Below are 25,559 nucleotides of genomic sequence, written 5' to 3'. Positions count from 1 at the left end.
ATCTGTTGCCGATGAGCATATTGTACTTGGATTTACGGGAGACAATAGAGTAGACACAGAATGAAAAAAAAAAATTAAATGCATTAACTTTAATTGGGTCTTTTAGGAGTTCTACTGCTATATTTTGCTTAAGTAATGGTTTGTTTTGATGGGGATCGATCGTCTTGATATCAAGTCAGTCAATTTTCTGATGAACCTTGGTGAATGTGAAGCCTTCCTCAACAACTACTGTACTCCATTCTTTAATATTTGAGATGGTAACTCTGGTATACAAGTACTAGGCTACTAGCTAGTGGGATAACCGTAAACCATTCATGGAATTGGAGGCGTACAAGTTACAACCTTACACTTCACAGATCATATAAACCTTTCGGACTTGACTAAAACATACTAAACTGGAATATCTGGCCCAAAGGTTTCTTTCACCGTGTCCACTTTAATTTTGCAACGACAATGTTGTTCTTCCAGTTCCATCTCATCTCATGGACGCATCTTGGGTCCCAGTGTGTCCCACTGCCATTGATGGAAATTCGTTTTTTCTTACCAAAGAGGAGTAGAGGAGTAGAGGACCACCGAGAAATTAATCAGAAGTGTCCTGTACGTACGCCGCTGTTATTTTATATCCAAGGTCCTCGTTCACGTTCCTTCTGCACATGGACGATGGATACCCATTATTGTCCTGGTAATGGGTATCCATTGCATCTCTGAAACTTTTTTACAGAGAAACGAAACAAACAAATTTACCTTTGTTTTAGTTGTATGAAATATTCATGCAGTTAACCCTTAAGCGCGTCTCTTCACATGTGCTACGAACTCATGAGTTTTGCCTGATTGCCTATATAAACTGAAGTGGGCTAAACAAAAAAAAAAAAAAAAATACAGGCTCTCGCTGCCGTTAGATAGCCAGCATTCTCTCATGGAGTTCTTCGTATCGTGTGTGCTTTGTATCATCGGTTTCTTTACTTTGTCCCTGCTCTGGAGGTTGGTTACCCAATGGAGAGATGGGGAGTGCTATATAATGCACTATGAGTGCTTCAAGCCAAATGATGATAGGAAGCTGGACACCAAGTTATGCGGCGACATCATCCTACGCAACGAGAGTCTTGGGTTGGACGATTACAAGTTTCTGTTGAAGGTAATTATCAACTCCGGCATCGGTGAAGAGACATACGGGCCCAGAAATATCATACAAGGCCGAGAGGAATGCCCAACCCTTGGGGATGGGATCCTGGAGATGGAGGAGTTCTTCTTCGACACCCTCGATAAGCTGTTTTCCAAGACGGAACTCTCTCCGTCGCAGATCGACGTGCTTGTCGTCAACGTATCCATGCTTGCTCTGCAACCTTCTCTTACGACAAGGATTGTCAACCATTTCAAGATGCGGGAGGACGTCAAGGTGTATAACATATCGGGAATGGGATGCAGTGCCAGCCTCATTTCCATCAATCTCGTCCAAAACATCTTCAAATCCCACAACAAGGCATTTGCTCTGGTCGTGACATCGGAGGCTATCGGACCCCACTGGTACACGGGTAACGATAGATCCATGATTTTGTCCAATTGTTTATTCCGATCGGGCGGGTGTTGTATACTTCTGACCAACAATCCCAGTCTAAGACATAGAGCCATGTTTCGATTGAAGTGCCTTGTAAGGACGCATCTCGGCGCCAGCGACGACGCCTACGAATGCGCGATGCAGCGGGAAGATGCCAAGGGAAGAGCAGGGTTTTACCTGGGCAAGAATCTCCCCAAAGCTGCCAGTCGAGCCATGGTGGAAAACCTCAGAGTAATATCAACCAAGATATTGCCCCTAAGAGAACTGCTACGATACCTACTCGTATCACGCCTCCTTCCTCGACCACCCAAGAAGGGTGGAGTACTCAAAGCATCATCATCAAGCTTAAACTTCAAGACCGGAGTCCAGCATTTCTGTCTCCACACCGGTGGAAAGGCGGTTATCGACGGGGTGGGGAAGAGTCTGGGGCTGACGGAGCACGATCTAGAGCCAGCAAGGATGACTCTGCATCGGTTCGGAAACACGTCAGCCAGCAGTCTCTGGTATGTTCTGGCATACATGGAGGCGAAGAGGAGGCTGAAGAAAGGAGACAGAGTGCTGATGATGAGCTTTGGGGGAGGATTCAAGTGCAACAGTTGCTTGTGGGAAGTGGTTAGAGGTTTGGAGGGTGACAATGTGTGGAAGGACTGCATCGCCACTTACCCTCTAAATTCTCTGGTCAACCCATTTATGGAGAAATTTGGTGAGATCAACCACTACACAGAGGAGACCTTTACAATTGAAGCTTTCCGCTCTTCTCTTCAACCAATTTAATATATATATATATATATATATATCAATTCTCTTCCATCTCTTTTTCCCCGTATACTTATTTGTGAGGTAGACCTACCTCGACATATTGTCCAAGTATGGTGTTGTTTGGTTAATAAATTTTTATTAGTATTATTAATTCGTACAAATGAATTAACTCCCTCCTTCCGACGGCTTTCTTTCTTTGCCGGTGAAGCCTTCGCCACATTCATTGTTGAAGTTCCAATTTTCTTGTGGTTACTCTTCTGTTTCCATATGTTTCCCAATAGGTAAGAATTAAACCTTCTCAGGAGTCTCATTTAGTATTTGGCCTGGTTATCTATCGTTCATCATTCTCCCAGTTACGTTGTTGATCTCAAGTTTAATTTTATGGTTCAACTGTGCTCCAGATCTATTAATTTGACAATGCAGGAAGATGTGGTCCACGTCCTCTAAATCCTAGTCACAGCCAGTTTATCATCATTTGGTTAAAGGGGTCCCCCCATTCCCTATTACCGCATGACACCCTGTGAAACACTTACCCCCATAAATGCATCTATCCATGTTCCTTTATCTTTTATGTAAATAAGTCAATGACCATTTTATCCATAAAATTTTATTATTAAAAGGGGCATTCTTGTCTCATTAAAGTGTTGGCAGCTTTTTCCTTAAGTTGGAAAATTATTTATCTACATAGGATATGAATAGGAAAATAAACTTCCTTGATCCTCACATAAATTTAAAAAAACAAATAGAATTCTTGATTAATGGAAACACCCTTTAATAAATAATTTAACATCGCTTTCTATACCTAAATATTTTTTTCTCGTTTTCAAATGCTTATATCATGTACAAAACACAATATTCGTACAAGACAGTTATCTCGACACACCAAACAACCGCTGTATGATTTGAGATGATGAAACCAATAACAAATTTGATTAATATACCTTTCCCAGATGCGCTCTACAATATTTATCATGAGGTCCAGAAGGTTAGTCCTGAGTTCAGTCTCCCTAGATGTGGAGTGAGATTAGTTGCTTCTCCTACAACCCAAGATTCTCACGTACTAGTCTTGTGACCCCATTGATCAGCGAGTGGAGTTGCAATTGAAGATGACAACTCTAGACTTTATTGGAGTGACTTTGCCTGGGGCCGGTTTAGACAATATGAGAGATTAGTTACAAACTAGAGGGTTAATAAACCAAGCAGAGCGTCCATGTTTCCAAGATGGTTCACAATGGTGCTTTGATAGTTTAGATTGTCTTCTTGTCTGCCGAAGTTGTGCTCTCTCTCTCTCTCTCTCTCTCTCTAGTGTTGTTTGCTGAGTATTAATGGTTTCGGGTTGTAGTTTGTGTTTGGCTGGTATGGCCTGTGTCTAGTTAGTTTAGATGGTGTTTGGTATCAATATATCTTTTGGAAGAAACGGTGTCAGCTCAGCATTAGAGATGCATTTAGCAGAAAAACTCTTAAAAAGTTATTTGGCTGAACCATTTATCTAAATAACGGCTCTCTCAAAAAATCGTGTGAACCATTTATTAAAAGAGCATTAATTTTGATGTTTTTTCATTTTCAAGATCGATTTTTCACTGTTTGACTTATATAGCACTTATTGGCGCTAAAATATAAAAAAAATCGTACAAAACATTTAAAACAGATATTGTCTCATTTTTCAAGACAAAATCATACAAAAAGTTTATCTTATAAATGCCATCTATACCAAACAACCTCTTAACCTCCTCTTAGTGAGTGTTTTGTTGTGGACTTATGGTTAAGACTATCTTGTCTGTTTTTTCGTATTTTGACTTTGAGTTCATTCTGTTGAGCTTTATTTAAATTTTCTTTGTTCTCTCTATTAATATAATTTTATACTTTACCTTTTAAAAAAAAAATAATGAAAATAATAATTTTGGTGGTGCCTTCAATCCTTTCCTTAGTTGCTGTTTTTAGCTTTTTAATATTTTTAGGAAAGATGGTGGAAATAGTAATGCAGTAACTATGTATATATGTTCTAGAAACAAGGTAAGAATTGCAGCGGTGGGGAAATGAAAACGATTCAAGTGAAACAACTGTAGTGAGACCTAAACCTTTTGCGTAGCGAAGGGTTTTCCAGTTTATTTTTTAACACAGAAGAAAGACGTCCATTTCATAAAGGCCTCCACGTGGCATTTATTGTCCTACTACATTTTTTTTATCCATGTGACACCCACAATTACTTTCTATGGGCATTTAATGCATCACATCGACGTGGGTTCATGTCATGGTTCTAAATTTTGGTCCCATTGGATCCATGCATGGTCAATAATCTTTTTTTCTTTTATAAAATTTTTATAAAAGTTTTGTCTTCACATATATTATATTGTTGACTGTGTTCCAACGTTAAAATTTTGAAAAATTTCACCGACATGCAGCTGAAATCAGGAACAAATCGTACATGTTAGCCCAGCCACGAAGATCCAACCTGTATGAACAGACAAAATTGAATCTTTAGCTGCTGATGATAGTTGAAGATTCAATTAATGAAATGCTGATCTGGCAAACCCAAAATCAGTCCTTTGGTTATACTCGTGCGATTAGATTCCATGTGCGAGCACCCATTTCCAATAATTAGTTATAGTAATTAATTAATAATTAATAATAATAATTACTAACTAACAACAATAATTAATTACAGTAATTAATTACTAATTTATAATAATTATTATTAATTAATTACAATAATGAATAGTGTAATTGTATAAATACTGTAATAATAATTACTAATTATGTTACTAATTAATAGTATAATTATTACAGTAATAATATAATTATTGTAATAATAATTACTAATTATTACTTTACAGTAATTATGATGCACGATCCGATCGATCCTAGCAGCCGGTAACCTTGCCTATGACGGAGCAGGAGATGCCTGAAACAAGGAGGAAACAAGAGATTCCCGGTGGGAATGCTCCGATGCTCAAGTTAGTACTCTTGAGAAGGCAAGGAGGATGAGAGATTCCGAGACCAGAAGGCGCAAAGTATCACTTACCTTTTACTCTGGGGGAAGAGGGCCTTTTATAACCGCCTTGGTGCACTCACTCCCAAGCCTCTGCCAGATCAGGTGTAACCGCCTCTATGGGGGGCAGGCATAACCGCCACTGTCTTCTCTGTCAGGGCCGTCTCTGTAATAACTGAGATGGCGGTAGCAGGTGGTCATTGGAGTGCGGTTGTCATTTGTCAAATCCTTGATCAGTCAGGCGCACCGCCTCAGAATACGAACTTCTTTGTCAAGTACGGTTATTCAATCCTGCAACCTGGAGCTGAAGTGTCGGAATGGTGCACGAGGTGAAGTCTTGAGTTCGGGTAGGAGTGTGGCCTGGACTGACCCGAGGTGCCAGGGTGTGGCCCAGACTGACCTGAGGTGGATCAGTCCAGGCTTCGCCCTTCGCGGGGTTCCTTGTTAGGCTCGGGATTTCTAGGGAAAGCTCGGGTTCTACCTCCTAGGAAGCGTGGGTTCCTTTTGAGGAGCTCAAGCCTCTTCTTGGGATATGGTTGTCGTTGTGCCGAGCTGACACTCCTGCCAGGTCATACCCAGTTGCTTCCACGTGTCGCACAGCCAAAGGGTCGGGCCAAATCTACCTCCATCAAGTAATAATATAATTACTAAGTTACTTTCCAAGTCTTACACCAATTATTGCTTTATAGTTTGCCTGGTTGAGACTTACCTCACAAAGTCAAAACCCGCCATGGGAAAGCCCTCTCTAACGGGCATTGAGCCTAAGTTGATTCTAACAAAATGTTTATGGCCTAAAAAGAGATGTAATTAATTATAGTCTAACAATCAATTTTGACATACCCCCTTATTAATCCTGTGTTTTGATTATAACAAATTCATTGAGAGTATTGATATTGTGAAAAGACAAGTGTGCAATTTTCTCATTTGAATTGAAAAGAATTGATAAAAGGCTCATTGAAATCATTGATGATCTAAAGACACACAGAAGTAACTATATCAAATGATTGATTGAACTCTCTCCAAATAAAAAACCAACACTACTTTGAACAAGAAAAGGGAGAAATAATAAGTTCTAAAGTTTTCAAATTATTTTATTTATTTTAGGCCTTGATGTAGTCATATCAAGATGCACAACAATGGGCCTAACTAAGACCTACCTCAGTATTACCAAAACCTTAAATATTAGGTGATTAGGTTTTTTTTAGATTTTAATGTTAGCTTAATTGTGAAAATTCTAAATATGGAGGCCTAAAAAGTTAACTCCAAGATCTTAGAAGTCATCCACTTAAAGTTTCTAAGGTCGGGCATTGTCAGTAGTTGACTGCCCATAAGGTAATAATCAACGACTTGTAATAGCTAAGCCTAATGCCACACTAGCTATGGCCTATATGGTCAACTATAAAACAAAATTTCACTATGTCAAATAGAAGATAGCAAGTTGCATCAAGTTGTTGACTCTAAGAAAAAATTCTCTCCTACGAGTAATAGTTGCCTATTTGAACCTAGTAATTGATTATTTTACTTTTGACAGGTTGAAACAGTCAACTACTTTTAAAGGTTTAATGGCTCTTTCCTCTTCTTGTAAGCCTTCAGCGATATCGGTAACAAGGTCTAAACATTTCTAAGAATGATTTAATCTTTTTTCAACGGCTCTATAATGGTCACAAGTTCTCTAACCTTGATTCATGTTATATATGTATGAGTTTGAAGTGAAAAACTGAAGATGGTGTATTATGATAAAAAAGTTCTAAATGACAAATAGAGCAAAAGTAAGATAGCAACTTAATTTGTATGAAAAGATTCTAAGCTAAAAGAGTTTCATCATTGGAGAAAAAGCTTAAGAAAGGTATTTGTGCAATATAGATTCTCCAAGAATCATTTGTTTCTTCAAGTGTTTACCTCATATTTGTTTGTGGACATTCTTGTATTTGAATAATTTGTTATGTATTTGCAATATCAACCTATGTCTAAAAATGAAGAGCGTCTTTATCGCAAAAATAAGTTCAAGGGCAATAGTGTCGCAACTCATGAGTGATTGTAATTTACCCTATAATCTTCATTATATATAATAATGATACTTGCATTCGCTTCTATAATCTTCATTATATATAATATCGTTGCTTGCAAATGGTAATTGTTCAAATGTTTTAACCTTTAAATCCAATTGGTGAATTAAGACATTCAAAGAAATGTAGTAAAAACAACTCTTCTCTAAGCCTTGTAAGCGGTATTTCTAAACCTTGTATTTGCACTACTCTTTCTAATATAAACATAGCCTCTTCATTTTTCATCCTTTGTTTTCTAATGTATACGTGCATGGTACCTGCCCTTCTACTAAATGATATAATTACATTGCAGAAGAAAAAAAAAAAAACAGTGAAAAGGCAATGATGATCAACAATTAGGGAAATGCAAAGCAAGAATAATAATATATAAGAAAATGTGGGAGAGAGATCCAACCTCCCCTACCAACACTGCTGCTACAAGATTTTTTGTTTTTGGTAATTCTGCTAGAGCTAGTTATATTTGGTTATTATTTTAGGAGACTAATTGCATAATTTCTATGCGCATAACTGGAGCCAACAAACTATCCTTCTCGCTAGCTAATAGTCTGTCCTCCCCTCCTCTCCCTTCCTTTCAATTTCATAGTCAAGAGTATCTTCATGTATTTCACTATTGGAAAATTCATCTATAAACTGCCTCTAAAAGTTGAAAAAATGACTCTAAAAGAAATAGGAGACAGTCAGGCGAATGCCTCTAAAAGCCCTGTCACTAAATGTTTTAAAGTTGCTTGGTTGAACATTAGAGGCACCTCTAAATTAGACTTTTAGAGGCACATATAATTGCCTTTATTTCACTAACACAAAAACTCCTGTATAGAGGAATTTATAAGTACCTCTGAAAGTTCGATTTAATGGCACATTTGAATGCATCTAAATGATTTTGCAAGAATTTTATATGCCCCTAAAAGAAATCTAAGAAAAGGAAAAATCTCAACTAGAGGCACTTTTGGCTGCCTCTAAAGATATATGCTTTAATATTTAGAGGCACTTTTGGCCACGTCTAAAAAGGTTCCAATTTTAAAAAAAAATGCAATTTATTGTGAATATTATTACATAAAACCTGTATGAAAAATATACATATATAATTATACCAATTGATACACCTGTTCGAAGAATTGAATTGAATAGATTATACTAATAATTCTTGAAAACAGGTTTTAGAATTGACTGGAAACGCAACAAGGGATAATAAGAAGACAAGGATAGTGCCGAGGCATGTTCAGTTAGCGATGAGAAACAATGAAGAACTAAGCAAGTTGCTGGGTGCCGTTACGATCGCAAATGGTGGTGTGATGCCCAACATTCATAACCTCTTGCTGCCGAAGAAGACTGGAACCGGTTCTTCGAAATGTGTTGTTGCTGATTGGAGGTGTGTATAACACACTCCAATTAGTTGGGACCTCTTCTTAAATGCAGAGACTGCTTTTTTATCCAAGGAGGACTGTATAACACACTCAAACCACAAGTTGTCAAAAAGCCAAATTTTACCACCATGACACAAAAACAGTTTGTCCCATCTGAGGACAAACTTGATAAATAGCAAATAACCAATGTCATTTGATGTTGCAGATCTTGTAGCAATTTGAAGGTTCAAGCATAAGACTGAGGAAGACACCAAGTAATGCAAACTCCAAGACACCAAATTTGCTCACCTTTTAATCGAGAAGCAACACTTCCATTTTGACATATAAGGATAGACGAGAAGCCTTTCATTCTGTGTCATACAGAACCCACAAAGTCGAAGGAGATTCCGATGGACAGCCAGGCTTATCATCTCAATTTCTGTTTGGATTTGGACTTCACCACCAACTGTATTGTAGTCTTTCAATCTTTTGACTGCCACAAGAGTCCCATCTTGCAAGCAACCCTTGTAAACAATTCCAAAGCCACCCCTTCCTAGAATGTTCTTTGGGTTAAAATGGTCAGTTGCTGATCGGAGTTCCTTAAACAAGTACCTCTTCAAGTGGCCCAAACAAACCTCTGGATCATATTGGTCTGCCATGAAACATTTTAGCTGAGAAATGCAGGCACAATGTGCATAGATATGCACAGAGAAAAGTAAGTTCTTAAGATAAATAAAGCCTTATCAGCATGGTTAAGGAGTTGGTCATTCAAAAAATAAATAATTAAATCTTATATGAGAAGACATCAAATACTAAGCCATGCACACTTTTTGTATCAAGTAGCCATCAAATAGGTACAGGACAAGATCTCCTGGATCAAAACTAGCATCCTATCCACCACACTCATTTAACAGACCTAAAAAACCACAACAAAGGTTTTGAAATTACCCCATGATATGTTGCTTTCTGGCCAATAAGATGTTTATGTGAAATCTACAATTTTATATATCAATAAAAAAAAATCTTCAAATTTATATCCCTGTGTTGGTACTTCCATGCACAACTCCTGTATTGTCATGTGGCACATCAAGGATCAGATTGCTTAATGGACTCACACCACTTTCTTAATGACTTTATCTTTTAATTGGTCAACCACCTAATAGTGCAAATATAGCTAAAATGCAAACCAATCAAAGATCCCCAATTTCCAAATTTATGGTCCAAACTATAGTTTAAAAAACTCACCCAATGATTAAAACAAGGGTTCATAGATCAGTCAAAGCATGTCCAGGGATATGACCCTATCAGCAATGTACTCTCCAACTGAAATACTAGAATCTACTAAGAAATATTAACTAGCTTCAATGCCTTCTAACTATCGTATCTACATGCACTGATACAAGAAATCATCCTGGAAATAGTATCTTGAATAAGAAGAGGTACTAACCATTAACATCAAAGAAAATCTGCTGGTTGTGTCCGTGCTGCCACCAGAGAAGCAACCCAACAGCAATGATGATAAGAGAAACTGACCCAGTGCTAGCCCCAAATGCAATAGCCACATGGTGGCATTTTGCTACTCCAGATTCTGATTGAGCTGGGAAACCCAACATGCCTATAGCTTAAAATATTCATCCTATTCAAGTGATCAAAGTAATCTTTAAAACTAGTTGATTAGGTACATATATACCTCTTAGAGCATCTGGTGGAAATGAAAGTGGCTCTGGTGACAGAGCAGAACAGTTGTTTTCAGTGTTTGGTCCACAAATTAAAGGGTTCTCAATAATTCTAAAGAAGGATATAAATAGATAGCGTTAAAAATCAAACATAACCAAAAATGGAAAAAAACAAGAGAATGAGAAAAAGAAAATCATACTTGAAAGTTCTGGCGGATGTTTTTGGCAAGGAACCACTTAAATTGTTATAGGAAAGGTCCCTACAGTCAGAGTTCACTTAAACCAGTGAATTTACAGGTTTATGAATCAATATAAAAACAATTTATTGTTAACTTAGAGAAAACAAGAACAAATGAGAGGATATAGACATACACAAGGGTGAGACCTTCCACATTGGACAGAGACTCAGGGCAGGATTCAAAAAGACTGTTATTATTTAACCGCCTGACTTGTTTAAAAGGCCAGAAAACACAAGTGATCATTAGCTTGTCTCTAAGAAAAAAATTTAGCATGAAGGAAAAAAACAGATGCTATCTTCATCACTTTTTTTTTGCTGGGTCTATAGCGACAATTCTCATGTTTTCATTTGGATTTATATGTAAAGGTGCTATCTACATCACTTTTTTAGTTGTCAGGAGGGAATTTGAACTCAAACAATTGATGTGGGTCTCATTTTTTTCAGACAAAGTCTATTCTTTAATTATAAATCAAACTTTAATATAATGTCCTAAATCAGATAAAAAATGGAGTCTAGAAATTTCAAGACTTGTCACATGGATAGTGGATAGTGGGTCCCCAAATAAAATAGGTATATATAGTTCTGTAAATGATTTGAAAATTTTAAAATCTAATTTATGATAAAAGATCAAGGAAGTGATTTGGGGGACTCTGTCTGCTGCAAGCAAGATGTGTAAAAGAGATCATGAAACCCTTTTAAAAGTCCCTACTGTTTTCAACAATTAGTGGGTGTTAAAATTGCCATGTAAGAAAAAAGAACATGTTCTTAAATTGTGTTTTTGTTTTAAGAAGCAAAAATAAGTTGGTTTTGTAAAAAACAATTCATGTTTTTAAAACCATCAAAATGATGATTTAAAAAAAAAAAAATCAAATGTTAGACTTAGAGTACAGATGGTGTGTAATTTATGAAAGTTGGTGAGATATGTTGTATGATTTAAAGCAAAAACATGATATTAGAACCAGAAATTTAAGAACCCGTTTGTGGTTTCAGTAATAAAAGAACATGTTTACAACCAAAAACATGTTTTTCCATGTTTTGTTTTAAGAAACTCACAACAAGAAAAACCTTTTTTTTTTCAAACTAGATAGTTTTAATTTGAACCACACAACAAGAAAAGAAGTTACATTGAAGAACACCCTTTAACATGATTACTTCTGAATAGGTTTCTAGTCCCTGCAGCTACATGTTTGAAAGAAAAAGACACCCATACATATTATGAGAATTTCTTAGTTACAAAAAGTATATATTATGATTGCTATTATTTACAATGGTTTTTTGGTTTTTCACAAGGAATATGCATTTAAAATGGGATGTGCCCAAATAAGTCTCAAGGGTTCTTGAATTTTATACAGCAATAAAAAAACGGAAATTTAGAGTTCAGTCCACCTCAAAGATTTTTATTAGATCTTATGAGTTTTATTTACCAACAACTCTGCTATTTGCTAAATATATTATTCTGAAATTTTGGTTCATTATTCATTGACAATGATCTAATAGTATAAATGGTTTTCACCGACTCCAACTGTTAGATAGCAAAGATGAGATGGGTGTAATTTCTACGTAACAATGATGAACCAGGACAACAATTAACCAGTTTGATAGGATATCAGAATGTTGGCATCAAGCACCATTTCACATTAACCAACACCTCCAAAGATGATTTTCTACCTCTGAAATTTCAAATTTGAACAAAAATGCAGAATTGGCAGCCTTAAGATTGCTATAGTTTCCAATTTTGCATATGCTGGACATCTACACAAATTGCTAAATCCCAAATCTGAAAAAAATTAAATGATTACATCCCTGGGTGCTTTTGAAAATATATGAGATTTTATACTTAGAGTTGAAGAGTAAGTTGGGGGAATTACCTAATCCTACTTGGTGCATAAGACTTCTTATGACTGATTGCAAGTAGACCTGTTCATGGACCGGGATCAGGTTTAGGTTTTGCCCAAATTTGAATAAACCTGAATTAGTGTAAAGCCAAGCACAATGGACTGCCCATGAACAGGTCTAATTGCAAGGCTCATAACTAAGTTCTCCAAACCAAACAATTGACAGCTAACCTGTAACAAAGTTTTAATGCTCACCAGTCAATCTCCAAATAAACCAAACAGGTCTAATAGATCCATCACATGGTTCTTTTCTACCATTAATTAAAATCATGCAAAATATAAGAGAAAAAATAAAGGGATTTTTGGGCTACAATCCCCCTCAGAAATCTAATTTGCAGATCCCTCCTAGTCTACTAATAGCCCCCCCCCTATAAACTACATCCTGCCCGTAAATTTGGCATCAATCTACGGGCAGGATTCAGTCCACCCCTAGTCTACTAGTAGCTCCACCTTAGGGGTGGACTGAACGGTAAAAACCCCAAAAATAAATAACTTTTTATTTTTAGTTGTATCCAATTTATTGAAAAAAACCGGTAATTCTACTTATAAGGAAAAAACATCATTTTTCATATTCATGCATTTCAAACCTTCATACATGAAAATCTGTTAAACCTTCATACATGCATAACATTTCCCTACCTCTCCCTTCAAACCAACACAACCTTGTATAGGTTGTTTTCTCTATCTTTTCCTTTCTTTCCCTACCTTTTCCTTCAAACCAAAGACAACCTAAAAGGATATTGAAAGATCCTAAGTCACTTTGCAGTTGTGGACCTCTGCACCAAGCTTAGGCCAAACATGGGTTTTTAATTGTATTGGTGAGTATCAATTTGTGTGGACTAGTACTCCTTGACAGCATCAGCTGAAACAATTTGATACCTAACAAGTAACAATACGAGCCATGAAATAGCATTGAGACAGAGTGATTCCACCACACATGCAAGCATTATGTAAAACCGATACGGTTTAGAAGCAAATTACTTTGACAAGCTAAAAGAACTTCTCAAGAGTAAGGCTGCCTTGGGTTGCAGTGCAAATCTGAACCAGATGCAAATATTGCATCCAGTTCAGTTTTGTATGTCTGTTTATAGTAACCATGACTTACATCCCTATCTGATATAAAATTTATACTTTTGTTTCAATTGCACTGATTAAGGGTGTAAAATTTGCATCTCAAAAACTGATGCAAAATTTGTACTATATTCTTCATACCTCAATTCTCTCATATAAGTAGGGACAACATATATGCTTCCTACCTCACTCCCAAGGAAATAATCTTCCTACTTCCATTCTATTGGATGAAACCACACCATTTTATTTTCTATTTTACTTTTTACAGATAAACAAGACAAAGGTTAAACCTGAAGCAAAATCAAACCAGAATTTACACTCGGCCCATTTGCACTCATGCATTTAAACTAGTGAAATTTGCACCGAAGAAAATTGCATATAAGAAAACATATAAATTGTGTGCAACTAATGTATATTTAACCATATATGAAGCTCCTATGTCAAAGAACCCATTCACCAATCATCAGCATGAAAGCAAAACTAGAGAGAAATTTCAGATGGGAAAAGAATTATATTGTTTGAGGGCTCATAATTTAACAATGGATATGGAATTAAATAGGGAATGGCAAAACAGGACTTATGTAACTGACCCATATAGTTGGGACAAGGCTTAAATAATGATGATGAATATTGAATAATGGAGGAAAATAAGTATTCATGGAAAAGAGGCCAGCACTCACAAAACAAGTTGGAATTACATTATAACAATAAAGTGAAAATACCAAACGTCATTTGGATAAGGATTAAGAAACAATAAGCAAACATATAAAACTGAGCCATCTATGACAAAGAGAAGGCTCTTACACTATTTCTTGCCCTCCAAAATTTTTTGAGCTAGTCACTAATCTTAATGGATAAATTTTAGAAGTAAAAACTGTGGAAATATTATCAAATGATCAGAATGTAAGTAAAGTTCATTGTCGATGAACTTCAAGGCCCAATATACCACACACACAAAAACTAAGAGGTAAAACACCCATCTTTAACAGTCCAAATTCAATTAAAAAGACTTTATGTTTTCATTTACTTTTAAAATCCACCAACAAAACACAAATTCAAGAAAAATATCACAAAAAAAAAAAAGAAAAATAAACTAAATTAATAGACACAATGCTAGAGCCATTCTCTTCAATGTTATATTAACTGGAATATGAATATCAGAAAATTCAAGAATTTACCATTCAAATCATAAAAGGGAATTGTAATAAAAAATAAAGGAAAAAGAAAAGAATGAAATTCAGGAAATAAGTTTTACCCTTCATCAGTGAATCCATCCTGTAAGGACCAAACCCAAAATATTATCCTTAATATATGATGAGTCCACTTGCAAGAAATCTGCATTATTTACATCATTCAACATTGGGTATGGTGAAAACAAAGATGGAAGCAAATTTAAAGAAAATAAAAATAAAAGAAAAGGATAAGAGTAATAGAAGTCCTAAACAGTTTCAAGTAGTAACTTGGTCAAGTGAGAGAGTAGATACTTCTCGATGTATCTCTGGAACTACAACAAATTTAAAGAACAGCGAGATGTTCGTCCGAGAGAGAAGAGAGAAAGCCAGGTTTGCTTCAAGCGAGAGGGTCGTCTGCCAGTGAGTTTTCTTGTTTTTTTTATTTTTTTAAAGAAAATCATGAAGTAGATACTTCTCGATGTATCTCTAGAACTGCAACCAAAATAAGAGGACATTAAGTGCAAATGATGTGGATGATGAGCTACACAGCAATTTCTGAAAACAAAACAAAGGAAATTGAAGTCAAAAGCCAGCCAACTTCATTGCAAGTAATTGCCTTAACTAGTTCTAGTAATATGATAAAAAGCAGATGACAGTATGTCTTGCCGCCAACAGCTCATCACTCTTACGCATCAGCAAACCCAAGCTCAGAGAGTTTCAGATGAGATCCTGTATAATCAGCGAAGAAAGCATCCTCATCCGCAGCATATTTCTCTACAAAAGGACGGAAGGCAGGATCACTCAGAAGGGCCTTGTCCGATGGCAGCTGGATAAGTCCTTCCTTCTCACCACTGAGGAGCTCCTTGAAGTAGGTGTTATCAAAGATAAGAGGGTTGGAAGCCCAAGCTCCTACAAACCCAGAACGCTCCTTGTGGCACCTTCCCAGGGTGTGGCCGCCAGAGAGAGTAACAATATCCTTGTCACTGAGTCCCATTTGTACAGTAAAAACTTGCCTCAGATGGTCCGAACCCTTAGTGGCATCAGGCAGACGTCCTTCTGGTGGTGGCTCAGGCTTGTCCTCTCTTCCAGGGTGGAATGGAATCTCAGGCGCTCCGGTAATTTCAACAGCAACAACACCGGCCAACTGGTAGAAGTCAGCATACGACAAGGTTGGGAACTGTTCCTTGATGGGCTCCAAGAGCCGAACTATGATATCAAGACCGTTGTTGGCCGCATGACCAAGCTCCGCTGAGTGCTTCATGGTTCCGAATGGACCTCCTGTCTTAGACTTACATCGAAGGTTCCGGCCGAGTCTTGCATTTTCTCGACTGCCTTCTGGTATTCCTCACTCACGGTTGGGTAGCACTTTCCCGTGGCTACAATTCCTTCTCACGCAACAGAAATGGAAGACCAAAACCCTCTAAGAACGGATTGAGAATGGCACGAGCAGACCACCAGAGAGTTTTCTTGTTATGCGCGCAATAGCGTTTGAGCGGCAAAACCTAAATTAGCGATTAATTTTGAATCCGCCAAAAATTGAAAGGGCAAAAGAGGCATTAAAATTTGCCTCTAAAAGTAACTCCATCGATCTGCCTCTAAAGACGGGAATTCTAGTAGTGTCTTTATCAGGTGCTGCACCTATATATATAAATTTAATGAGTTTAAAAGAAAAATATAATTAGATACATATGAAGAAGCACAAAGGATCGCAGAGGAAACGGATAGAGGGAGATGACTAATTTACCATGTGAATATAGGAAGCAGCAGTCCCCCATAATCCTTAATAATGATCTTTGTTTTCTTAACAGGATTCCAAAATGAAAGGAGGAGAAGAAAGCTGTAAAGTAGAGAAAAGAAACAAAGAAAGTAAGATCCAAAGAGAGAGAGAGAGAGAGATGCAGAAGAAAACAGAGAATTCAGACTATAGTATCGTGATCAACCGACGGAATTAACAGCTTATTAGTTATTTTGTATATATGAAAGGTTTAAATAAAAAATAAAAAAAAAGGAAAAGAACAAAGGAGACGTGGTACCGGGAGTGCCACGTGGGAGATGATTGATATTTGGGACCAGATTCGAACTATGGGTTGGACTCCCCACCCCCGTAGGGTTAGGGTTGGATCCAGGACCCACGATTGTTCAAATTTTAAACACACTTTGCTGTGCGTTGGTTGGTTGGTTGGTTGGTTTGCGCCCAATTGTTGTTACACACTTACACCCAGGTGAAACAGGATTCAGCCAGAGCAAATTACATTCGAACAATCATCATAACCTTGCATTGGCCCATAAAATAAACATAAACATACGGAGATATTTCCGATGCAAGGCTATAAATCAAAGAGCTTGTCACTCACGCGACGCGAGTGCCACTCATGTCTGAAGAAGAACGCCGATGCGCACTTGAGCCCGTCCGTGGTCCGTCCCTCCAGGCTCCAGCTCCAGCTGCCGGGTTCGTAGCTCCGTACAGTCACGTGAAGGTGAATCCGGATATGCTTTTCAGTTTTAACAAATCACAACCTCCATTTTAGAAACATTTCGTTTCATAATCATACGGAGATGTTTTTCATTGGCGTGAGCAGTGTCGTTCTATTAGTAGCTAGCGAAAGGCGAAAGCTGGTGGTGGTGACTGCGTCTGCCGGACGGTTGGGACCAGATCCAAATTTGATACTCCTAGTCGTAGGCGCTCAGCCTATAAATGGCTATATGTTTGTTTGTTTGTTTGTTTTCAGGTTTTTTTATTAATTTGTTTTTACTTTTTCGTTGTTGTACGTGAGTTCCACTAAACTCATCCTGCACCTCCTACGTGGGTGGATTTGACTGGTGCCTCCATACGAATATCATATGTCCGCATGGGCATGGTAGAACAGTACTGTTATAAAAGTTTTCATTTCTTGATCAAAAAGCTGGTCAATACTGTAAAAGCTTCTTCATTATCAAAGCTCATTTTTGATCGGCATGCTTCTCATTTCTTCATCATTGGGTGCCTATACAATTTTTTGCTTTCAGAGGACCGGATCCCACTCCAGCTATACAGTCTAATAGGAAATTATTTTTCATTCCCAATCACTGATTCCAATTTGATCTTTTGGCTTCTCTGATTTCTTAATCGACAAGTTAGCAGTGTAAGAACTTCTAAGCTTCGTCAGGGTGTGTAAATAACTCTTCTCTTATTTTTCCTTCCAAAAATCATGTTTATATACACCCTACGGGAAACAAAGACATCCATCATACATGGGGAATATTTTTCTATAAATTTAACATACAAGTATTAAAAATATTTTTAATACATAGCTATCAGCTAGTTAGATGCAGTGTTCTCACGGTGTGCATACGATTTTTTATTTGATAAGATCGGGACTCGACTCTTTTCCATAAAAAAAAAAAATGTCTATACGTGGTCATCCTGTTATTTTGATCAATAGCATTACATTGAGGTAAGGTGATGGAAGCTGTCATGTGTACTGGTAGGAGAGGATGGAAGAAAAGAAACGGGATCTGCTCCTCACACGGGGGTGTTTCACATGCACATCCACCGTGCATTGGGAATATCTCCCATGAATAATAACTTATAATAAGTATGGGAGATATTTTCAATGCATAGTACAATGTGCATGTGAGGCGCGAGATCGGAAGAAAGTCATCATAAAAAAAGAAATTAAGATATCAATTTTTCTTTTTCTTTTTTTTGCCCTCCAGACAAAAAAAATGCTGTGGATATTCCACGGTGGTACATCCTCATTGGAGTGCAGTTCTGGTTGGCCTAAATTAGCATTTTACACTGTTTCAAGTTCAAGCTGGGCCCATTCAAATTTTGATATTCAGCTTGAATATTTCATGAAAATCCTTGTTTGATCGGTTGATCTTCTCTTTCATTTTCTTGATTCCCCCGTTTACATTTGAAGGACAGGGCAACATTTTTGTCATGTTGCATTGTAGCTAGTCAATAATATAGTATATGTTTGGTTTTGTGGGTATTTATTGCTTTAAACATTTATTTTAACAATTTTACTTTAAATGTTTTTTACTTTAAACATTTCTTGTTTTTATTGTTTGGTTGAGAATAACTTTAAACATGTTTTTTTACTTTACATCTCAAATAGACTTATTCATGGGTCGGGCTTGGACTTGGCTTTTGCCAAAATTTCAATGGGCCAGGCCCAAAGCCCGAGCCCGATATAGTGTAAAGTCAGGCCCGAAGCCCAACCCGTGAACAGGTCTAATCTCATATTAGTACACCATAAAGTATGCCACATAAGAATTTCATTTCAAAAAATGCTTGGACATTGGGGGAAACAAGAAAGTATGCCATATTAGTATGTAAAGTCAGGCCCGAAGCCTATCCCATGAACAAGTATAATCTCATATTAGTACACCGTAAAGTATGCCACATAAGAATTTCATTTCAAGAAATGCTTGGACATTGGGGGAAACAAGAAAGTATACCATATTAGTATGTAAAGTCAGGCCCGAAGCCCAGCCCGTGAACAGGTCTAATCTCATATTAGTACACCATAAAGTATGCCACATAAGAATTTTATTTCAATAAATGCTTGGACGTTGGGAGAAACAAGAAAGTATGCCATATTAATATGTAAAGTCAAGCCCGAAGTCCAGCCCATGAACCGGTCTAATCTCATATTAGTACACCATAAAGTATGCCACATAAGAATTTCATTTCAATAAATGCTTGGACGTTGGGGGAAACAAGAATTTAGCGTTTCCCCAAATGCCTCATGCACATAAATCTAGGTGTTTATGCTTTTTAGTGTTTATTTGGTAAATAATAAAATCAAACGGTGGTTTTATGCTCAATAAACACAAATGCCCATGTGGTGGCAGCATTTTTTCAATAAACACCAACGGAACCAAGTGCCCCATAATCTAGCTTGGCTATCATAGTGAGACATTATTAAAGCTGGAACTAATTCCTCTTTCCTATTTATATGTGAATCTTTAAATTTGAAGTACGATATTTTTGTTTGTCTTGTTTTATATTAATCCACTAACAATCTAATATTGCTGATTGTACCTTGGCAAGCTGTATTCTGATAATGTATTAATAAAGTTTATCTTTTAGGCTCATTTGGAAGGAGTACAAATACAAATATATAGAGTGTAATTGTATTTACATTGCACATATTTATATTTGTGCTCTTTCCAAACTGAGCTTTAAGGCTTCAACAAGTAGCAACAATAATAATCTAATCCGGCTTGCCTATCCACACTTAGGTGATGTTTGATAAATCTAAAATTTGAAAAGTTAAAAAGATATTAAAAGTGTTTGAAATCTAAAAATAGACATAGTTGCTTTTCGACTTTTTAGAGGCTCTTAATAAAGAAGATTATTTGTGTTGGATCAAACCTTCAACATCTAAAATTTATTGATTTTACTATTTTACCCCTAAAACAAATTATTTGATAATTTTGAGTTCAATTTGCATTATTTCATAAAAATAATTTATTAAATTCAAAATGATATTGAAAAAAAAACATAAGTAAATTATAAAGAATAAAAAAATTATTAAAATAAGAATAAATTTGAAAAATACATATAACATTATAATGTAAAAATAAATTATTAAGAGTTAAAATAATAGTGAAAATAGTAACAAAGACCATGAGACAATGAGAAAAATATTTAATAATTATCAAATTAATATCTTAAGACTATTAAAATATTTAATACAATTGGAAAAAACCATCGCCATTGTTGAGAGTTGCAACGGCGGTGGCTGGAAGACAAGGAAAGAGAGAGAGGGAGACATGAATCGAAGACACGCCACTTTTGAGAGTTGTAGTGGTGGTGGTGGAGAGAGAGAAAGATCAGATGGGGCTTTTATCAAGTTAAAATAGGAGTATTTTTTACTTTAGGCCATGTCTAAAGCACATCTGAACGCATTAAGTGAAGGGCCTGGCTCTTACAATTTCAGATTTGAAAAAACCTTTTAGATCATATTTCAAATACAATACCAAATGAGCCTAACATCTGAAAAGTAGATATTTCAAACCTAAGACCTCTGAAAAAAGTTATCAAACACCACCTTAGATGCTAATAAAGCTAGAACTATTTTTTTTCCTATTGTAGTTTTCACATCAATGTATGTATAGTCCTTATTTAGTTTGCTTCTAACCAAAAAGATGAATGCATGCGGTAGAAAATGATTATTTTTATTTTCACCAATTTATTTATGTAATTTAGCAAATGAAAATGTTAACGTGAATACGATAAAGGGGTGTTACCATATATTGTTATTATTCAGAATTTCAAATTTCAACTTACTATTATAAGAGTACCTTTATAGAGAAACCAACCAATTTATGAAAACATACTTGACTGACTTTAAATTAATTCGGGTTTAAATGACATGAATCAACTCAGTTGTATTTAGTTACACTAGAGTTTCCCAAAAAGTGAAAAATACTATGCTACATAAAATACTCGCATCTCACCATTCTCAACTACTTAACTAGGGGCCTAGAAATGTTCTTATTTTGAATTTTAATAGTTAGATGTTCAAAGGACCAATAGATCATCCAACATATTTTATAATAAATAACGAATTAAAAAAAAAAGAGATGTTTTGAAAAATTAAAAACTTAGGTAGTATTCGATATTGTGTTTATATTGTGGATGGGACTGTTTTAGTCCAATTCATGAAAATAACTCATGAACAGGGATCCTCTGATCAATTTTTTGTCCATGCTTATTTTTTGTAAATGGCCCCCATCCACCGGTGGACAAAAAGGGGCAGGTGATATTCTACATCACATGCCTTTGTATTTTGTTGTTTTTTACTATTACACCCATGAAGCTATAATTTAATGATATATCTTTTAATTTTTTAGTTTAAGTTCTACTATTTTTATTGAAGTTTTAAATATTCAATAATTGTTTATTGAATTATTTATTTTTTAAATAAAATTATTTTTGTTATTTTAATTATTTTCTCATTTATTTTTTGTTAAAATAATTTTTTATTAGTTAACATGAATTTATCGATTATATTTTCAAGTTGATTTGAATTATTAGGTATAATTAATTATTTATAATCGATTATGTATCTATTTCACAAAAAGTATGTGAGATGTATGAATTTAAAAAATGTGTCTACAATTCTAAATGGTTGTGGATTGGCCCCTACCACTGGAGTGTAGTGTGGACCAATCCACACCTACCATTTTCTCATTCATGTTACAAAACACCCATTAGCCATTTTGATCCAAAATAAAGATGTAACCGCCGGCAACCTGTTAGGAAAGACAAGACAATTTCCTACAATGCAACTTATGGCAATGCACTATAGAATGAGAATTAGATTACAAAATAGGGGTAACCAGATCACCAAAGCAATCGGGAATATTAATGGAATTTTTTATATTGATTATGGCTTATAATTCATAATAAATAATCAAATGACATGCTTCCTTTTGATTATTTTTCACCTCTCTCTCTCTCTCTCTCTCTCTCTTATTACTTTGCCATGTGCTTCTAGATTCCAACACTTTGCCCTTACCAGTTACCATTGCTGATGTTGCGTGATCCAGTCGCTCCCTCGTGCTACATGATTCAGATTACTCTTGGTTAGGGCCAAGCTGGAAGTAGTTGAGCTGATTCTGTTTTGTGAGAGGAAGAGTTAGAGTGCCCAGGTCATCTTTACCCGAGGTGGGCACTCCAATGCTTAAGTCAGAGAGTGTTTTAAGAGTGTTTCAGAGAATGAGAGAGCTTGAGAGTATGTAAATCGTGCATACCTCTTAAGTAGAAATGAGTGTCTTATATAGGTATCGGTGATCTAAGTCCCCTTACAACGAGTCTCCTCTTCTCGCGGAGCCGTTTTCGTTTGATCTGGTGAGTTATTGCATTAGATACATGTCCTGCGTGGGAGTTACGTTCTGTCCGAGTAACTAGGGCATTCAGTGCAGTAGGTCAGCTAAATGGTCATGGCTTGATGCTCCGGAGATCTCAGATCGGTAATGTCTCTTCGGGACAAGTTAGTGAGCTCGCTCATAGGTCGCCATAGACTCTTGTAGCTCGGCCAGTCTTTGAGGCAAGTCACTGTGAGTTAGGAAACCTGCTAGTTTGGTCCAGCCAAGGTGAAGGTCAGTCTGTACGAGGTGCTCGAGACTAACTTGCTGAGTTGGTTTGTCTAGTCAATGCCAAAGTGTCACTTGAAGTCCATGTGTCGCTATTTGATTTAAAGGACCAAATTACCCCTCATCAATTGCGACTATAGTATATGGAATATTCAAATATGATTATTATGTGAGGCTTTATACATTTTCAAAACCCCAAACTAGCCGTATGTTATTTTAAGACCATTCTGCCCTTTTTAGCTTATAAATTCTAAAACCTTGACTCTTACATGTTTCTCACCCGTGTGGAAATGCTGCTACATGAGCAGTTCGTCTTCAACGCCGTAAATGAATGGTTAATCTCCATATTTGGATTCACCCACAGCCACAGATAGTTTGGCACCTTCCTTAACAAGGGTTTCATACAGACCATTTGGGAAGAAAACCTAGTTATATATAACCTAAGTCCACAAAGATACTGTGCTTTAGGGGGGTTGTCGAAAAACAAAGTTCAAAGACTGTCACAAGCCAAAAAATATCGATGTTTGCAACTGATAGTGGTTCAAATAAATTCAATTGATGAATAAAGACATTCAAAGAACTGATATATAAACATCTTTCAAAGTTTGTCTCTTGAATCTTTTTTCTTTTTGTTTTTAATGTATACGCGTGCATGGCACGTGTCCTTCTATTAAATGATATAATTATAATGTAAAGAGAAAAAAAAGGCAGTGAAAAGGCAAGATGATCAACAATCAAGAATTAATTAGAAAAATAAAAAACAATAATATATAAGAAGAAAACGTGGGCGAGGGAGATCAGCCTCCTCCCCTACGAAAGTGATGTCTCTCTCTCTCTCTCTATATATAAGTACAGATTAATTACATAATTTATATGTGCATATATAACTGGAACCAACAAGCTAACCACACTGTGGCTTCCTTCTAGTAGTACGCTGTCCTCCCTCCCTTTCAAAGCCAAGAACAAGAATATATCCATGTTTTTGAATATTAATATTAATTAGTCCCCAGTGGAGGACCGGGAGATCATCTTTTCGATCATCTGCTTTATCTCCATTTCGGCCATCTCGTCTTCCCTGCTCTTCATGTATGCGTCGAAGAACTCCTTGTTCTCTTTCTCCAGTTCCTTCCAAACTGCAAATTAATTATTACATCAATTTATTATATAAAGTTAAAAGGCTGTGCCATACATGAAACTTGAAGGAGAGAGAGAGAACTGTGGAAGTGATTACAGGGTTGATATTTGCATGCCTAGAAAGGGCCTCCATGCACTCTTCTTTCGTCATGTGGAAGAGAAGACACTTCTCTATCAGGTGCTGCACCTATATTATATACCCCCCCACAAAAAACCAATAACCAACTAACAATTCATCATCCATAAATAAACGCAAAGAAAATTTAAAAGAGTATATAAACAGAAAGAACAATCAAGAGAGTTGATTAATTTACCATGCGAATATATGAAGCAGAAGACTCCCCCATAATTCTTATTATAAATCTTCTGTGTTTTCCTTATCAGACTTCCAAAACGAAAGAAAGGAGAAAGAAAGAAATGCTTACTAGTTACTACAGTAGAGAAAAGAAATAAAGGAATCTAAGGAACACCGCAATTGGAGGAGAGAGAGAAAGAGAGAGAGTGATAGAAGAAAATAGAGAATAGCGTTGGGATCAATCAGCTTACATATATTTATATATATAACGAGAGAGGCAAACTTTGAAACTTTTAAATAAAAAGAATAAGGGAGAGGTGGGACCAGGAGTCCCACGTGATAGATAACTGATAATTGGTGGAGAGGTGATTAGGAAGATTTATGGGCGGTAATTCCTTGTCTCTATAGGCGACCACATGGCAGTTGGCGCCACCTTCACGTGACCGTGCGGGTCCACAAACCCGACGGGTTAGCAAGACGGATCCTCGCGCGTCCCTTCAGACGCGACTCGCACTCATGCCACAAGCTCTTTGACTACCTACATTAGTAGCTGGAATCACATCAGGATCAGACGGCTCACAGCGGTCGGTAAAAACCGTCCATACGATTGGCGCATCATGATCCGTCACTGGTCACTGGTCACTCTCTCTAAAAGTGTAAACGGTAAACTTATACCCATTCCCATCACCTTTGCATTTGGGTGTTACGTTTGGGCGCGTATATATGTTTGTTATTTTTTTCGGGTTTATGCGACACAAAATTCATTTTCCTTCCCGACTTCAAATTGACTGATAAAATGTTTTTTGGGTTTTTTCATTTCCAACAAACAGTGTATTAGTGAGGTGATGGATTGAGAGGCTCATAACTGGAACAATTAATAAGTTGCCGCGTGTAACCAACCATTGCCTGATAGGATGGGAGAACATGCCATCTTCCAAAAGGAATATAAAATGATTAAGGCCCCGTTTGGTCTGCAGAAACAGGGGTCTGGAATTGAAACTGGAATGGACAATTCCGATTCCAGTTATTTGGTTGGACAGAATCGGAATCTCATCTCTGTTCCTGCTGGAATGACATTTCCCCATTTGAGAGAATGGTCATTCCCTGCCCATCCCTTGGGAATGAAATCTCTTTCTTATTAATTCCAATTCCTATCTGAACCAAATAAACTATAAAAATAGGCCATTCTGATTCTGATTTTGATTACAAACCAAATGGACCCTAAGATGTCAATTTTCTTGTTGCTACCTAGAAAACGTCTCTTGAAATTAAAATAGG

At 36.6% G+C, this 25,559-nt stretch overlaps 2 protein-coding genes, 1 long non-coding RNA gene and 2 pseudogenes across 5 annotated transcripts; 2 read left to right on the top strand and 3 right to left on the bottom strand.

Moving 5' to 3' along the window:
* The first annotated feature begins 230 nt into the window (after window positions 1-230).
* On the top strand, window positions 231-2,475 carry LOC148868197 (3-ketoacyl-CoA synthase 12 pseudogene; annotated as a pseudogene). The gene has a single exon (XR_016106562.1). The product of XR_016106562.1 is annotated as a 3-ketoacyl-CoA synthase 12 pseudogene (transcript).
* Window positions 2,476-5,483: 3,008 nt separating this feature from the next.
* LOC148868196 (putative histone H2A.3) lies at window positions 5,484-8,966 on the top strand. The gene is made up of 4 exons (XM_088968419.1): window positions 5,484-5,623; window positions 6,835-6,904; window positions 8,521-8,735; window positions 8,936-8,966. Exons 1-4 carry the CDS (start codon window positions 5,484-5,486, stop codon window positions 8,964-8,966), a joined length of 456 nt encoding a protein of 151 aa, XP_088824545.1.
* A 48-nt stretch (window positions 8,967-9,014) lies between these two features.
* LOC148868195 (protein CLAVATA3 INSENSITIVE RECEPTOR KINASE 1-like) lies at window positions 9,015-10,867 on the bottom strand. The gene is made up of 5 exons (XM_088968418.1): window positions 10,758-10,867; window positions 10,586-10,645; window positions 10,400-10,497; window positions 10,157-10,306; window positions 9,015-9,361 (listed from the first exon to the last, which is right to left on the bottom strand). The coding sequence occupies exons 1-5, from the start codon at window positions 10,865-10,867 to the stop codon at window positions 9,015-9,017; spliced, it is 765 nt and encodes a 254-aa protein (XP_088824544.1).
* Window positions 10,868-15,186: 4,319 nt separating this feature from the next.
* LOC148868194 (L-ascorbate peroxidase 2, cytosolic pseudogene) lies at window positions 15,187-16,213 on the bottom strand (annotated as a pseudogene). Its single transcript, XR_016108150.1, has 2 exons — window positions 15,384-16,213; window positions 15,187-15,253 (listed from the first exon to the last, which is right to left on the bottom strand). The product of XR_016108150.1 is annotated as an L-ascorbate peroxidase 2, cytosolic pseudogene (transcript).
* Window positions 16,214-23,577: 7,364 nt separating this feature from the next.
* Window positions 23,578-24,534, bottom strand: LOC148868193 (uncharacterized). The gene is made up of 3 exons (XR_016107207.1): window positions 24,301-24,534; window positions 24,084-24,173; window positions 23,578-23,985 (listed from the first exon to the last, which is right to left on the bottom strand). It is a non-coding gene; the product is annotated as an uncharacterized LOC148868193 (long non-coding RNA).
* Window positions 24,535-25,559: the final 1,025 nt, after the last annotated feature.

Source organism: Nelumbo lutea, chromosome 2 (assembly GCF_056320005.1).
Source record: "Nelumbo lutea isolate HS-2025 chromosome 2, American lotus-T2T, whole genome shotgun sequence".
NCBI classification, from domain to species: domain Eukaryota; kingdom Viridiplantae; phylum Streptophyta; class Magnoliopsida; order Proteales; family Nelumbonaceae; genus Nelumbo; species Nelumbo lutea.
This window is presented reverse-complemented; position numbering and strand designations above follow the sequence as displayed.

Bases quoted from the DNA above. Each gene is read 5' to 3' on its own strand.
- LOC148868196 (XM_088968419.1), top strand. From the start codon at position 5,484: ATGGCGGTAGCAGGTGGTCATTGGAGTGCGGTTGTCATTTGTCAAATC. The intron at 5,624-6,834 runs GTGCACGAGGTG...TACTTTTGACAG, and splicing joins GGAGCTGAAGTGTCGGAATG to GTTGAAACAGTCAACTACTT. The intron at 6,905-8,520 runs GTAACAAGGTCT...TCTTGAAAACAG, and splicing joins GTAAGCCTTCAGCGATATCG to GTTTTAGAATTGACTGGAAA.
- LOC148868195 (XM_088968418.1), bottom strand. From the start codon at position 10,867: ATGATCACTTGTGTTTTCTGGCCTTTTAAACAAGTCAGGCGGTTAAAT. The intron at 10,646-10,757 runs GTATGTCTATAT...CTCTGACTGTAG, and splicing joins GTGGAAGGTCTCACCCTTGT to GGACCTTTCCTATAACAATT. The intron at 10,307-10,399 runs GTATATATGTAC...TGGGTTTCCCAG, and splicing joins TCCACCAGATGCTCTAAGAG to CTCAATCAGAATCTGGAGTA.